Source organism: Falco cherrug, chromosome 1 (assembly GCF_023634085.1).
Source record: "Falco cherrug isolate bFalChe1 chromosome 1, bFalChe1.pri, whole genome shotgun sequence".
Classification (NCBI taxonomy): domain Eukaryota; kingdom Metazoa; phylum Chordata; class Aves; order Falconiformes; family Falconidae; genus Falco; species Falco cherrug.
Window position 1 is genome coordinate 107956139 of NC_073697.1, and position 15407 is coordinate 107971545.

Below are 15407 nucleotides of genomic sequence, written 5' to 3' on the forward strand. Positions count from 1 at the left end.
TCAGGGGCTTGTTCTCATCCTGAAGCTAAGGTTTCCTGTGGGACCTGGGTCAGTCCCTCAGCCTCGCGTACCTCTGTTGCCAATCTCTAACAAGGAAATTGCTTTTCCTTCTGTCATAACGTGTTGTGGAGATACGTTCATTAATGCCTGGGAAGTGCTTTGACTTCAATGACAGCGAGAAACGAAAACAATAAATAAGACCACAGTGGTGTCTTCTCTTTCTGATTTGGGCTGTGACAGCACGAAGACACCGAGGGTTACAGCTCCAACCTGCTACAGAAGCTGGGCTCTCCATCCTCGCCCAGACTCAGCTCAGCACTGGCAGATGGATTTGGCATCCACAAAAACAACACAAGGTCTGGCTGAGAGCAGAAACGTGGGGAGCAGACTCCAAGCTCAATGACAGAGGTCACCTTCCGTCTCCCATAGAGACAGAGTAGATCCCCATCTGTTATTTGGGCTGACCACTCCCTGCATTCCACCCCATCCACTTCTCTGGCAAGCTTCCCAGGACGTGGATCTTTCTTATTCAGGATAACAATGAGGAGTTATTAATTGGGTCTTTTTTCAGGTTTCCTGAGGTCCTTCCAGTAGCTGTGTTGGTGGATACTACAGCCGTCGTTGTTGTCTTCAGCAGGGATGTTTTAAGCATTTCACTTGGTCAAAGACAGAACAGTGCCATGGAACAGGGTCACCCCCAAAGCTAAGCCACAGGCAGAGATGAAGGGTCAGGTCAAGGACTGAGTTTAGTACTGGCATGCAGAGTCTCAGTGGTGGCGGCATATCCAGCTGGCGAAGCACAAGGCAAAGAGGCAATCCTGAGTCCCAGGGACCCCCCACACGATCAGAAGCACCACATTAACTCTTGAGCACCACAAAGATAGTCTGAGGTGCGGCCATGCTTCATGCCCAGGGACCAGCTCGGCCAGCCGGAGCAGCCTTTCCATTTCCTCCAAGTTTCTCTGGGTAGCAATAAGAGATGGCTCATTGGGAGGGGATCCAGCATTAATGGTGTTTTAATGAGGCCTTTCAATATACTTACAGACTAATCAGCAAATTCCACAAGGCCTGGACTGTAATATGTCATTCTGAGTATGCTAAAGTCATGGTGAATACCTCTTTTATAGCCTGAGCCGAGCACTATCTGGGCCAGATGTCCTGCCAAGAGGTGGCAGGTTTTGTGCCGTAAGGCTGCCAGTGCAGCAGAAGCAAGGCCATTACCTGCTGAAAAACCCCAAGGGAAGCAAAAGCTGCATGCAGCATACACCGAGCTGGTGCTGCACAGCAGACTTCACGGTTTGACTCTTTTCCTAGGTCACTCCACTGATGCCAACTCTGGGAACGTGCTGTCAGCGAGTTTCTTAAATAGGACATTTCCCATTTCCCAAGAATCTGTGCTAAACCTCTGGAGGCAGCTTTTAGGACTAAAGGACTGAACGTAAATAAGTTTTCCATCTCATTACATAAACCTGGCCTGATGATGACAGAAGCAAGGATGTTCGAGAGCAAGCATCACCTTGCTCCACACGCAAAGATCTGATGCCACCTGAAACCAGGCACGGGACAAGGCTGATTTATCCCATCAGTCTCTGCCTTGAGCTGATGGCCATCTCACACTTCCAGAAAACACTTTAAAAGAGCCTTTTGCTGACACCAGAGCCAAACTGTGCAGCGCTGGCTGGGGAACCCCACACGTGCTGGTACACGTGCACAGCTCACACCCAGGCTGCCTGATCCACTTGGAGCCAACGCAGTGCCTAAAGCGCCCTGTCCAAGATGATCCTGGAGGAGAGGCAGAGGTGGATCCAAGGCTGAGGGAAGGCAGGGGATGAAGGGATGGAAATGTCACAAAGCCGCTTGGACAAATTCCCCATGGCTTTCCCATGCACCAGGTACCGCTCACTCCCTCCACACATGAGGAAAGAGGCACCTCAGGGGTAGGGGAGGTTGTTTCCACCAACTGCTGGTTCTTCCCTCCCCAGTTCTCCTCCAAGAGATGGGGCTGCCTGGAAGGCAGCACCTTGTACTTCCCTGCAAGCTGCCTCCAGACCACAAAGCCACTCTCATGCTCACTAACAGGCACGTTAAGAGAACACGTGTAACTGGATCTTAACACGTTGGCAGGTGGTTCCTCACCTCGTAGTGAGACTGCAGTTCTCACACACCAGCGCTCAGCTTCAGGATGGAGGCAAAGCAGCAGGACCCCAGCTCTGCAGAGGGGTGCTGGACTGGAGTTACTGTTGTATCCGCTCCTCCTCACCATCACGCCTGCCTGGCCCGGGCTATGGAATCTGTTAATGCTTCGCTGTGGCAAAGCAGCTGCACGGCTTTGAACTCCTGCTGCCTTCAACACTGTTTCTGCAGCTTGATGCCATGGCTGTTCGTCATCAGGCAGGCAGTTGTCTGAGCACTCTGCATGGCTGGGGCGAGAGGACATGAAAAGCTAGTATGCCCCAGAGACTCAAGTGGACAGGATACGGACTGGATTAAAATCTGGTCAACAGAGGTCTTAAAATGTCAGCGTAAACAGGAGGGCAGTCCTGGCGGGGCTGCGGGGAAGCTTGCTTGGGCTTATGCTGCTTAACAATAGGTTCAGTGACCTGGACAAAGAAAACCTTTACTGATAAAGCCTGCAGATTAGACACCGTCTCCTACCCTCCCAATTTCTGAAGAGAGCAACTCCCCAACAGACAAAAACCTTAAAACTGGTCAGTCACCTACTCGGGAGCAAACAACACACTATTTAATACAGCTAAAAGCAAAGCTGTGTGACTAGGAGCAAGGGCTGCAGGACGCTGCGGTGCCTGGTAGGTATGGAGAGCAGGACACAGCCGTCACCTCCTCATCACAAGCTGGTGCAGCAGCAACACATCGAGCCCAGACAGCCACAGCTCAGAAGCACCAGGAGAATGGCTCAGGGGATCCAAACTGTGCCTGCGAGACCATCACACCTCTTACTCCGTCTATTCAGCTTATGGAGGGACATGAGACACATTTATATATCAGGGTCAGAGCAGCAACGGAGGACTTCCCAACCTAGAGCGGAAATCGAAACAAAACAGATTTAGCCTGCAAATAATGCACGTTTTTAACAGCGATTGAAAACTGGCTCCTGTGACAACTTGCTGGAGATCCCACTGGGTTCTCAGGCTTTTGAAATCAAGGCTCAGTGCTTTCTACAAGACCTGCTCTTGTTCTCTTGGAAATTTCCCTGTGGTTCCCCCGAGGCAGAAAAGACCAGAGGAGATGGCCACAGCTCGCCAGCATCTGGGGCTCTCCCAGGCTGGATTCCCCACTTCCAGGACTGACGCACACCACCGTGGGCTCCTCTTTGAAGAGGGGGTTTCTGACCATTCTTCCCAGAAGCTCCCTGATGTTCAAAGCACCTTGCTGACAGACGGGCAGGTGTGCCTGTGAGAGTGGCCACCTCCCCAAACCCAGCGTGGCGGGGGGAGAGCGGCCCCCCAAACAGAGCCCTAGGCAAGGCACAGGGGAGTACTCCAAGCCCAGCTGTGACATTTCCTTTCACCTATACCTGTACAGCTGTTTCCTACAGGGCTGAAGCCTCAAGTGAGATGTGTGAGGCTTCTGTAGGTGCTTGGGAACAAGATGGAACAGAAACGTTTCACACCTGGCCCCAAAATTACAGCACGCTGGAAGGTGGCCAACATAAACTGGCAGAGTACCAGTTGCAATGGACATCAATTAAGAAGCCTGTCATCCTCAGACTGCAGGGTTTTCTTTTTGCGATCTGCCTCGCTCCTTAAGCCTTCAGCAGCACCAGCGCTGGAGTTTTCCAGATGGGATCATTTCCCTCAGATTCCACTCGCTAGATTTATTGCAGTATTTTTTTTTTTTAAAAAAAAAAACCCACCCCCCCTTTTAAGAGCCTGAACTATTATTCCACATTGCGGATTTCTCCAGGGCTGTATTGAGTGTCCTTGTGCAGCGCTAGTGCTTGTTTGCCATGAGTTCCCTTTACCTTCAGCTGGAGAAACGCAGTTTTAAGAATATGCTCAAAACTCTCCTAGCTTAAAGAGTGATTAAAACCCGAGACCAAATGAGAAATGAACAGAATGCCTCCCTGGAAGATGCCCTGCACAGCCCTAGGAGACACAGCAGCCGTCACTAAGACAGCACTCACACCCATTTCTATGAAGGTACGTCTAAAACAGCACAAGGGACACCAGCGTACCCACCTCTGCCACCCAGACCAGGGGACGTGGACTCGGCTTGACAATTCCTACTATGCCAATGACACCTGGCAAAGGCAGAGGGAGGCTCCGGTGGTGTCCACACAGCCCCTGCCACTTGTGGTTTGAGAATATGCCAAGGATGGATGAGGAGTTCAAAGCAGGTGATACTCTGCGCGCTACCTTCGTGGTGGCATAAAATCCAGCCCCTCCTCCATCACCCAATGACATCATCTTCCAACATGGCCCATAATTTAGCCTAATTGCGTTTTACAATCCAAAGGCACCACATGAAAGGGAAGGTCGAGGCTGGGATGGAGTTCAGATACTGGTCAGAAAATGTAAACATTTCTAACTGCCGCCTCGGGGCTGCCAGCTCCTGCCAAGTCCCCGCTCCAAGCAGGACTGCCTGTGGCAGGGATCTTTCACTGCTTGTTTGGAAACCGAGGCAGGCAGGAATGGAAGGAGTTTTTCAAGGATGACTCCTCCTTGGACTCTCCTACCTGGGGCTCCGATCTCTGCTCACAGTTTCCCTTTTCCTCTCTGGACAAAACTCCAAGCTGGAAGCTCTCACTCTCATGGGCTGAGTGCTTTTCCTTGCCAGCTGGAGGGAGATGCTCCAAGGCTATGGAATGGGAATATGGAAAGGATGCTGAGAAAAAAAACAGTTACATTTGCTCACTGGGGTTTTCTCTCTGCTTACAAAGTTTGTGCTCTCAGAGTCCTGGTCTTGCTACCCTTCCTCTGATGCCTTGCAAAAGTCCTCCCAAAATCACTGCAGCGTGGCTACTCCAACGTGGATTTCATCCCTGGCATTCCAGGAGTCATTTGGTCCTGGAAAGGACAAAACCTCTGGTGTTTCAAGGCATGACAGAGCCCAGTCACTCTGACAGCTACTCCTCCTGCGCTTTTAGACCTGGGGCTCCCTTTCCAAGAAGCATCAGACATGACTACACATTGCCAAGAGATATCTGCAAGCCTTAAGAAGACTGAACTACTATGGTATCAATAATAATAAATAAGTGACGTGAATAACAATACAGGACTAATTTTATTCCAAGCCTAAATAATAGTTAGCTCCTAAACAGCTAATTCAAAGGCTACTAGTTCTGCAGATCTAGAGCAACAAGAGAGAGGGTCAAATTTGGACTGTCCACCAGGGCTGGATAGTACAGAGGAAAGAAAATTATGTTTTCTAAGGAGAACCAAGTTTGGATTTTAGGCTATCTGCACTGACAGGTAATGCGAATAGCAGGAAGCAAGGACTTGTGCAACAAGATCGGCACCAAGTGTGGGAAGCTACTGGCCACCCTGGAGCTGGAAGAGCCACGCAGTACCCAATTTGTAGGTCTGGGGCAGTAAAACATTGCTAGCTATTTTTCAGACCCTTGCACTTTAGGGCTTTCGTTTGCCTGGTGAGGTGAGACAGGGTTGAGACTAGCTGAGTGGTGAGGATCTGAGACAGTCCATTCCACACATGAGCGTGCACATGGGGGGGGGGGGGGGGGAAAGTGCCTTTCTCAGAGAAGGGAACCACAGTGACTAGCCCTATAAGCATATGTATTAATCATGCACCGTCTGGTTTTAATCCACACACTGCTGATCCTGCGTCTCACTGTATTGTTATCAGGGGAAGGAGTATTTCTCCTCAATCTTATTCACCAGCCAAAAGCCTGAAAATGCAAAAAACACATTTGTGAAGTGCCTTCCCAAGGACCCTGGGCCCCGGACCTGGTGAGCTGGGGCTGCTGCCTTTTTATTGGCGTTTAAAAACCTTTTATTAACGTGTGTCAGGGCTGGGGGAGGAGAGAGAGGCTCAGGTTTCAGGACCCCCCATGCAGAGAGGTTTATTGTGGGAAGGGACATTAACACTTTCTCCTCCACATCTCCCTGGCTGGGGCATGCGGCAGAGCATGGGGTGATGCACACACCAAGCCCGTGCAGAGTTTGCAGGGATGCAGGCAATCTGTGATGCCATGTGCCTGCGCAGAGGAGCTCCCTGCTCTGCTCCATGCTGGGTGACCTGCAGCCCTCTTCCAGCCTTGCCACCAGCCCCACGGGGCCACTGCAGAGCAGGATGCTCCCCAGACAACAGGATTTGGTGAGAGCTGAGGAAACCAGGACATGCCCCAGGTTCCCAGGGCTGCACAAGAACAGACCCACGGCAAGCTCAGATGCACCACAGCTAGGACTTGCTTTAACCTCAACACAACACAAGCGTTTTCCACTCAAAGTGCCCCACAGCGGCACCACACACCACCTTTACCTCCCTTCTTCCTGGACCTTAGCTATGCAGCTATGCTGCTGCTCCCTGCTCTTGCCTTGGGTACAACGCTTGGGTGAGTGAGGTCCTGGCAGCGTCTCCTTCAGCTGCAAATGCTGCAGACACAGTCTGACAGCTCAGGCACCAGGCTGCATAGTTTGCTGTTGACTGGTACGTTCAATGGTGTTCCATCACACAAGCTGCAATGGATATCTGCCCAACATACGCCCAGGAAAACATCACCAAGTTATGCTCACCCTGGAGCCAGCTTTTGTTGGTTACAGCTTCAATGACAGTGCAAGAGACGATGGGAAGCTCTGAGTGTCACACTGGCTCCAGCAGGAATCTGAACGCGCGGCTTCATGGCAACGAACAGAGTCAGAACATTTTCACTCAAAATAAGAGCCAGGCCAAATGCTCAAAAACTTGCTGAGAAACTCTGGCTGAATACTGTGCTCCATCTACTAAATGGGATGTGGAGAACAAAAAGAAGCACAGTGTTTGTCCTATATAGCTTACAAAACAACCATCTTCTTGGAGGAGCCAATAACCTAACACCATTTTAAACCCAATACTCTCCAGTCTTGCCTTTCAGCAGATGCCTTCCCTCCAAAATTTTACAAATTCCTTAAAAAACTATGGTGCAAAAGCATGGGGTAAGGATTTGGAGCATCAGCAAGCAAGGGAGAAAAAACAGTAAAAATACAACCGCCTCTTCCTAGCCATGCAAGTGATAGGAAAGGCACCACAGCGAGCTTCCCAGAGCCTCTTTGGCATACCAGAACCTTCCTCCCAGGCCACAAGACATTCACAGGGTGCCATATAAAGAGCAGTACATTTTCTTTGCCTCTCCAGCAAAGAAGTGTCAGGAACTTGGGCTGAAAACTGCGCCAAGTCTGAGAACAAGAGAAACAAATTGGGTGCAGAAAAATAACTCCTGCTAAAAAGCAATGAAAAATCAGTATAGGAAAGGCAGTTCTTGCTGCACAGAAAAAACATTTCTCACCTGCTCCCAGCTCAGTCAAACAGTGACCAACAAGGAGCAGGCAAATGGGAAAGTTCCTGCAACGCAGCTGGATGCGGTACGTGCCAGAGTTGCTCCGCTGCAGTGCCTGCTGCCATCGCCTCACTGAGGCTCAGGGACAGAGATCCCCTTGTGCCACCATGCTCAGCACGGATACAGCACCCTTCCACTGCAAACAGCCCAGAGATGCGTCTGCTGAGGAGTCAGATTCATCTGGGCTTTGCACACTAAAAGGAGGGCAGGGAGCAGATGGTGGACTGGGGGCCACACACAAGGATCCCTTGGTTGAGTTGGATTAGGGGCTTCTTTGCAGGGAAGTGCTTTTTTGTATCTTGCTCACAGTCATTTGTGAAAGGCATATGTATTTGTGCCTCTCAGTCATACCTTCCTGGCTTGGTCTGCACTGCCTTCTACAACAGCCTACTTCTGGAGAGTCAAATAATTCACGTCATTAATATTGCAGAAGGAGAAGATTTGTGGAACAAGGTAGTCATCTGACTGTAACGATGCAGCTGCCACTCCAGTCCCTTTCTACTGCATTACTGAATCACAGAAAATGGGGTAGGAACATCCAAAGAGGTCACTTTGCCTCCTTTTCTAAAGCATTCACGTCCACCCATGTTGTACCTGGGAGAGCCACCCAGCCTGCTCTTACAAATCTCCAAGCCGGAAGAGATTCTGCAGAATCGCTAAGGAGGCTGCTTTCAAGTGCTTAACTACCCAAAGGTACGAAGCCTTCCCTAAAGTCTAGTCTTAATCTATTTTGCTGCAATTTATGCCCATTCTTTTCTGTGCTTTTCAGCGCGGAGCTGGAGGACAGCTTGCTCTCTGTGCAGCAGCTTACTGCATTTTCCCTGAATTTCCTCTAGACTAAAAAGCCTGAGCTCTTGAATCCCTACATGGAAGTCAGGCTTTTGAGATTTCTGCTTTGTCTCGCTGGCCTCCCCTTAATCCTCTTGGGTGTCCTCTGCAAAGTGAATATGCACACCTGCTGTTTCACCAGTCTGACCACTAATGAAAACATCGGTCAGTACTGGATGGAGAACAGACCTCACAGAACCCAGTGCTTCTGCTCAGCGTGTCCCAGGCAGCGCTGGTACCAGTGGGTTCCTCTGTCTACCTCAGTGTGATGCATTTGGTGCGTTAAGGCAGAGACCAGGAGATGGCACAGCACAACTGGTACACAACAGGGGGGCTCAGACCTGCACAAACACCCCAGCCTGCTGGGTGGGATTACGGTTCCCAAGTCAGCCCCTTTCAAACCAAACAAGACCCACAGAGGCGGCAAAAAAAAACAAAAATAAGGGGGGGACAGACCCAGCCAGGCCCAGCTTCTTCCCTCTGGGATCTGTCGTCCTTTCAGCAGGGCTGAGCTGGTACCACCATGCCTAAAAATCCTGGATGCTTGGGTGGCTGCTGTTGAGCTGCGAAGGGCACCAGCCCCCACCAGTGGTGTTGTACAGTTTCTTTATAAAGCACCACAACCAAAGGGAGCTAGGAGAGTGAGAAAACTCAGCTCAGAAGCTGAGGTGTAGCTATAGGGCAAAAGATACGTCTCTTCTTTTCCAAAGATGAGTGCAAATGCCTGGCAGGGCAGGTAGATGGCACTCCGAATAAACTGGTGTGTGGTTAGAAAAGGCAAAGTTCAGGGAATACCGACCCCTTCCCACAAGTTATGGGGCACCAGACGGAGCTGCTCAGCCACCTCACCTGCCTGCTGGGGGCTCTGGTTTGTGGCTGCTGGGGAAGGAGTCCCAGCACAGAGAATGGGGCTCTGGGACTGTCCCCAGCAGAACCCTGGTAAGGCCACAACACACACTGGTCAAACAGACTACCTGAGGACAGCAATGGCAACCGCACGCTTCTTATTTTAACCCCTTCAAACAGAACCTTGAAAATCGATTTTTCCACAATGATTTCCTGGACTAAGGTGTTTCGCCAAGCCGGGAGAGCTCTCGGTTTTACTGGGACCCTGTGCCACGGGCAGTGCTATGAGCATGGGCTGGGTTGAGAGGTGAAACAAATTTGCACCTCTTGGGTCCCTCTGTGACAAATGTCCTAAATTTCTCACCATCGTTTCAGGCAAATATCAAGAAGTGGCACATGGGAAGGCACGCTGCCACCGTCACATGCAGGCTCTCCACGGAAGCCAGCCTCTGCATCTCCACTTCTCCTCTCACAGCACCAACGCCACAGCTTCCCAGATGAGCAGCGTTTCTGGTGCTGTGATCCTGCCTCCAAGCAGGAAACTGTTGAGAGCCACTCTTATCCTGCCGTGCCTCCAAGGGCGTGCAAAACAAATGCCATTGTGCCTCTTATATCCCCCATCAGGTTCAGACACGTTATCCAAGTGCAGCCCCCAGGTCCCTTCTGGCCAGGTGGTGGCAGAGAGCAGACCCAAAACCCCACATCAACAAGGGAACTGATTTCATTATTCTAAAAACAAACAGCCAAAGGAAAGTTCAGGCTAGAATGGGCTCCTAGAGCAAAGAAAGGAAAATAGAGAGCGGGCAGTGGGGAATGCTTCATATTCCTAAAAGCCTTTTGTACGTTAACACATGGTGTCTGCTTCTCTCTAGTCACCTATTTATCACTCTCCTCTTTAGAGAAGGAAAAAAGTCCTGGCTGCCTTCCTAAGGCAGAGTTTTGTGGCCGGGGGGAGGGGGAGGGTGCTTTAAGCATGATGCAAACCATTTGGAGTGCACTGAGAGCACTGCCAACACAAGCTGCACTATTTAAACAAGTGAGGAAATGATCGTATATACAACATGCCAGCGAGCACACACACACCAGAGGAAGTCGAGAGGGGTTTTCATGACACAGAGCTGGATGTCAGCGGCTGAAAGGTCGATATTTTCCCTTAACACCCTTCTCAATGACTTAATCGTGTTCCGTTTGCACAGAAAACTTCCCAAGAATAAAAGTCTGGAGGAATCGAGGGGGGATGTTTGGCCTACTGCTGACCTTGTCCGAGGTCCTCTCCACGTAGCAGGGCTCCTGGGGGGCGACCAGCAGGGGAACGAAGCCCGAAAGCAGCCGATCCTCTTCCAGGCTAAGCAGGGCAAGGTCGTCATCTGGGTCCTTGTACAAGGGCACCTCCGACTGATTCACTGTGGTCAGTATGTTACAGAAGTCAGCCAGCGTCGCCCACACATCTACTGAGACCCTGGGAGAACGAGGAGAGACGTGAGCAATTCGGGGCTGGAATGTGTTGGGAGTTGCCTGCAATGCTGCAGCGAATACCAGAGAGGTGAGGCGAGGCGAGGCACGCCACCACCGCTAACCTACCCCACCGGGAGGGCTCCAGCCGCAGCTGCGCTGGCACCGAACCCAGGAGGGCTTGCAACCCTCGCCTGCGAGCGCTGACACCGACCACCCGTCCCCCTGGATGGGGACGGCTCCCAGGATCTCGCCCTTCCCGCTGCTCTGCCCACCTCTGCCTGCTCCCGAGCCGGCACATGCGCGGGAAGCAGCTTCCCTGTGCAGTGCCGGCAGGAACCCAGCTCGTTCCAGATGGGAGCAACGATGCTTATTACTCAATTTTAAACCCTGCTGGGAGGACAGACCGAACACCCGCGCTGCTGTCGGGGCAAAAGAGGCACCTGGGGGGCTCCAGCCCAGGCTGGGGCACCCTCTCCTTCGCGCAGCTGTTATCTGCTGCGACCACGTGCTGCAGCCACGCTCTAAAGCACAGAGATTTTATATCTTTTTTTTTAGTTAAACCCCAGCCGCGGGGGGTTAAGCCGTGTTTTGCTTCTGGCCATGGTTTCAACACTGGTTAGTGACCTACAAAGCTGCCTCTGCAGCGTCTCACCTTCCTGGAGCAGCAGTGACATGCAGGGAGCCGGGTGCAAACACAAGGCTACCGGCAGCTCTGGACTGCTCTCCGCATGTTCTCATCACACATCCCATCACTGAGCACACCCTGGCACCCCAGAGAGGGCCACCGTGAGGGAAGCAGGCAACAAGCACCGGGACGCTGCAGCCAACCAGGCTGCCTCCTACTGCATTTCTTTCTCCTGTTTCTAAAAGCACTCAGATATTTTTTTTGTTTTAGTGCATAAACTAGGAAAAAAGCAGAGAACAGGGGAAACAAGGGCTGATCTTCTGGTGGCAGAAAGGAGGGCTGCTCATCCACCCCACACCTCTGGGGCACTGAAAAGCACAGGGAAGCCAGTATCACTGGGCGCGCAGCAGTGACCGGTGCGGCCCGAGGCAGCCCAGGGCTGGAGGGAGGCCCCCCTGCTCTTTGAACTGCTCCAGGTGGACAGAGTCTGCACTCGGTTATTTACGGGAATCAATGTACCAGGAAAGCACACTGAAATGAAACATCTTGTTTTCAAGAGCGTCCTGGGAGCCAGGCAGAATGAGGAGCCATTAATCAAAGCCCAGCACGTAATCAGCACACATGTAACGCAGAGTCACCCACGTCCCGGAGCCAGCCCCAGCCCGCACACCGCAGAGGAGAAGAGGTCCTTCAAAGCCTTCTGGGCACAGACACCAGGAGCTGGGTTCATTCACAAAGCTCCACTGCTTGGCTCAGCCAGGTCTGGCTGTCAGAAATGTTTAAATATGGAAAAAAATAAACAGTTGCAACACGTTTTTCGGAGGGATCTGTCCGAGGCCCTTTGTGATGTAATGGGAAACGCTGCGTTTGTGCTACCAGCTGGAAAATAAACAGAGCTGTGAGGGTTAAAAGGAACTGAACTTTCCACGACCCCTATCTGCAAAAGAAGAAAATAATAAGAGGAATGATCCACTGCCCCACAGCCCTGATAGTTTATCCTCCGGCCCAGGCTGCAGAGACAAGCACCGGATGTGATAGGGCTGCTCTGGGCCACCTCCAAGGCGAGCTCTGCCCATGGGAGATGCACAGGGCTTGGGAGGCTCAGCCCTCCCCCAGTGCCCTGCTGGCAACTGGGCTTGGCTGCCTGAGTCCGGTCACATAGCACTGGTGGGGCCCCACCAGTGTGGGCTGCAATGAGGGCTCAGCTTGGATGAAGGAGATGCAGAAGCTGCAGGCATCAGCAGGGGAGAGGAACAGGGAGAGTGCCTGCAGCTGCTGGGGAACAAGCCCACTGGGGACGGGCACTGATGCTGAGGATGCTCCCGGTGGGCTGAGGCAGCCAGGTGCATGGGGTCAGGGTGGAGGAGAAAGGAAAGAAACAAAGACCTCGCCTGTATTCCCAAAGAAACAGAGCTGTAGGCAGGGGATGAAGATGACCAGTGAGGGTAGGATGCTGGGCAGGACTGGGGTCCACGTGCTAATGGGGTGAAGGAGCAGCACAGATGAAGTACAGGGAGCCATCTCCCTCCATGGGGCTTGGCACCCAAAGTCAGAAAAAAGCCATGTGAACGGCCACCAAGCTGATGCTGCTAACACCCTCGCAGCCACCCAGCCCAGCAGTCCCCTCCCCTCTGCCCCGGCAGCTGCCTGCCCCCAGCCCCTTCGGCAGTGCTGCCAGGCAGGGCAGCCCCTTGCCACCCCCCGAGCACAAAAGCAGTTCCTGTCACTTTATCCCCTTCATCCCCGGCTCCCTATAGCTTTGCAGTGCCTTGCCACATCTGTCATTTGCACTGCATGTGTTAGGTTTCCACTCTGGGCTTGCTTCAGTCAAACCACAGACTGTGCTGGCTCCCCAGGTAGCAAGACCTCACTGCAATGCAACCCTGAGCAGCTCTGTAGCAGCGGCTGGCAGCCGGGCAGCACTCTCTCACATGCAACACCCTGCAGAGCCTTCAAAAAGCCAACAAAGAAGAATGTGTTGGCGTTTCTGCTCTGGTTTTCTCCTGTGATACAGAGGTAGCGCTGCAGAGAGCGGGGCTGCCTTCCCCTCGGGTGCAGCTACACTCAGTGCAGCTCCTCTGCAGTGTATCTCCCAGCATTGCCACCACCAACATCATTTACCAGCTGCTACCCGCTGGCAAAGCTAGCGAAGGCAAACAGCTCATGCCGACACCGTACGGTACCGTGGATCTCCTGCTGGGACACGCACTTGCCCTAGAAGGTCACACAACACTCGGGAGCCCTGCCAGGCACTTTCTCCCCACTGCTCCTTCCCAGGATGCTGCCGTGACCACCTCCAAGCGTTTCTGGCTTATGTCACCCAACGGCGCTGCAGTACCGGAGCGTCTCTGCAAAGCCAAGGCAGGCCCAGGTGCTTGGAAGCGCTGCGTATGCACAGTGCCACATCTTTGGCATCCCTCTGTGGAGGGAGGCCCTGAATTACTGACACCGAGCCCAGGCACGCAGCTCCCAGGTACCGGGATAAGGCTCCCAGAGCTTTTAACCGAGGAAGCGAGAAGGGGGTTAGCGCGAGGTCTTTCCTCAGAACGGGGGTTCATTCACTTCCCCACAGACACATTTACATTTGCTTATTCCACTAGGACAGGGGAAAAAAAATAAGAGTTAATTTCTTTTTTATTGCCTCAGAATTCCAGGTTTAATGTAGCTGTCAGTGTGAGCGCAGCCCAGCTGCACGCCGACAGGACGCAGCCTGGCCAGGCAACGGTGAGAGCACCGCACAAGTGCGCAGCTGAGCACACAGGCTGGAGCGCAGCCCCAGCGTGCGGGTCTGCGTGGGGATGGCTCTGAGCAAAGAGGGATGCCCACGATGGGCAGGCATCACCGCAAGGCAAAAGGCACGCACTGAAATGTGGGGAGAGCAGAGGGTGCCGGGGCCAGCCTGATGCTCGCCAAATCCCCGGCCGCCACAGTGCCGTGTGGTGTGCCGGCGTAAGCCACCATCTTCACCAGGGGCGCGGGCTGCCTGGTGATTAATATCAAGCACAATGACCCCATGTTACAAGCCTGCGGGGGCCTGTGGAGGTGGCCATTTCCTGTGTAATACCAGCTTGTTTAAACACTAACATTCAAACTCCACAGCTGCAGAACAAACCCGGAAAGCGCGGCGCAGAAGAAGCCCTGCATTGTGTTCCCTAGCCGCCAAGAGCCATGCTGCCGTGCAGATGGCAAACGCCTCGGGCTCGCGTGCTCCCGGGGCCAGGCGATGCACACCCACCGGCTCCCGGTGCAAGGCGGCACCGGTGCCCACCCCAGCACAAAGCGCTCCGCATCCCCCTCCTGGGTTTCCTCTCTCCTGGCCCAGGCGAAGCCAAACTGAAAGCAGCTCCTCTGCAAGGAATAAAAAAGGGTTGGCGGTGGGAGCTCTTCCCAAAAGGCGTTCGCCAACCTTGTCCTGGACTCAGACACAGCTGCCCAGAGCGGGGACGATGTCGTCACAGCCCCTGTACCCCATGGCACCAACGATTTCCCCCGCTCTGCCCTGTATGTGTTCCCTTTGGCCAGCCGGGCGTCCATAAACCCATTCCTCTCCCAAGAACATGCCTTCGGAGTTAGAGGGAAGTTCTCCCCAGGAGAGGTGCAGTTTCCTCCCAGCCAGCCTCTGCTTCCCCACAGCCCCCTTCTCCATAGAGACTTTTGGCTTCTGCTTCGGTCAACTGTGCCTTCATTCTCAGCCAGGTTTACACTACTGAGACACCTCTCAATCCTCGCTTTGATGTCTCGATAGAGAAACTCTGGTGGCCAGCATTACTAACTAAGGCTGAGATCTGCAAAAGGGATTTTCCATTTAGTCTCCAGCAAGGTCTTGGCACCCCTGTCCAAGACTCTGTCCATCCCTCCCAGTGGGAGCTGCCATCTCAGTGACACTTCTCTGCAAGAGCGATGTGATGAGAACGATCTGGCAGATCTCTCTGGGAAGGTAAGCTCTAGAATGTGCTCAGAGCTTTTGGCTTTAATTTAATACTTGGTTTAAATTAACCATTTTTAAATGCTTGCAGACAGTCTCCACAAAGTGAGAGGCCCTTCACTCCAGCATGGAAGAAGCGCAGATTTGCCAGGGTCAGCCCTGCAGCAGTTTGTCTGTCTAGCCAGTGGCTTCCCCATTGATTCTTGCACTTCATT

The 15407-nt window shown here is 52.7% G+C and overlaps 1 protein-coding gene across 2 annotated transcripts in view; it reads right to left on the reverse strand.

Annotated features, from left to right (window-relative positions):
* The window catches only part of SMG6 (SMG6 nonsense mediated mRNA decay factor), a 115627-nt gene that overhangs the window by 39685 nt on the left and 60535 nt on the right, over positions 1-15407 (reverse strand). For both annotated transcript variants that reach the window (XM_055717110.1, XM_055717100.1), the window contains exon 13: positions 10445-10646. In XM_055717110.1, coding sequence (XP_055573085.1) covers positions 10445-10646 — 202 coding nt within the window. The remainder of the gene's footprint in view (positions 1-10444; positions 10647-15407) is intronic.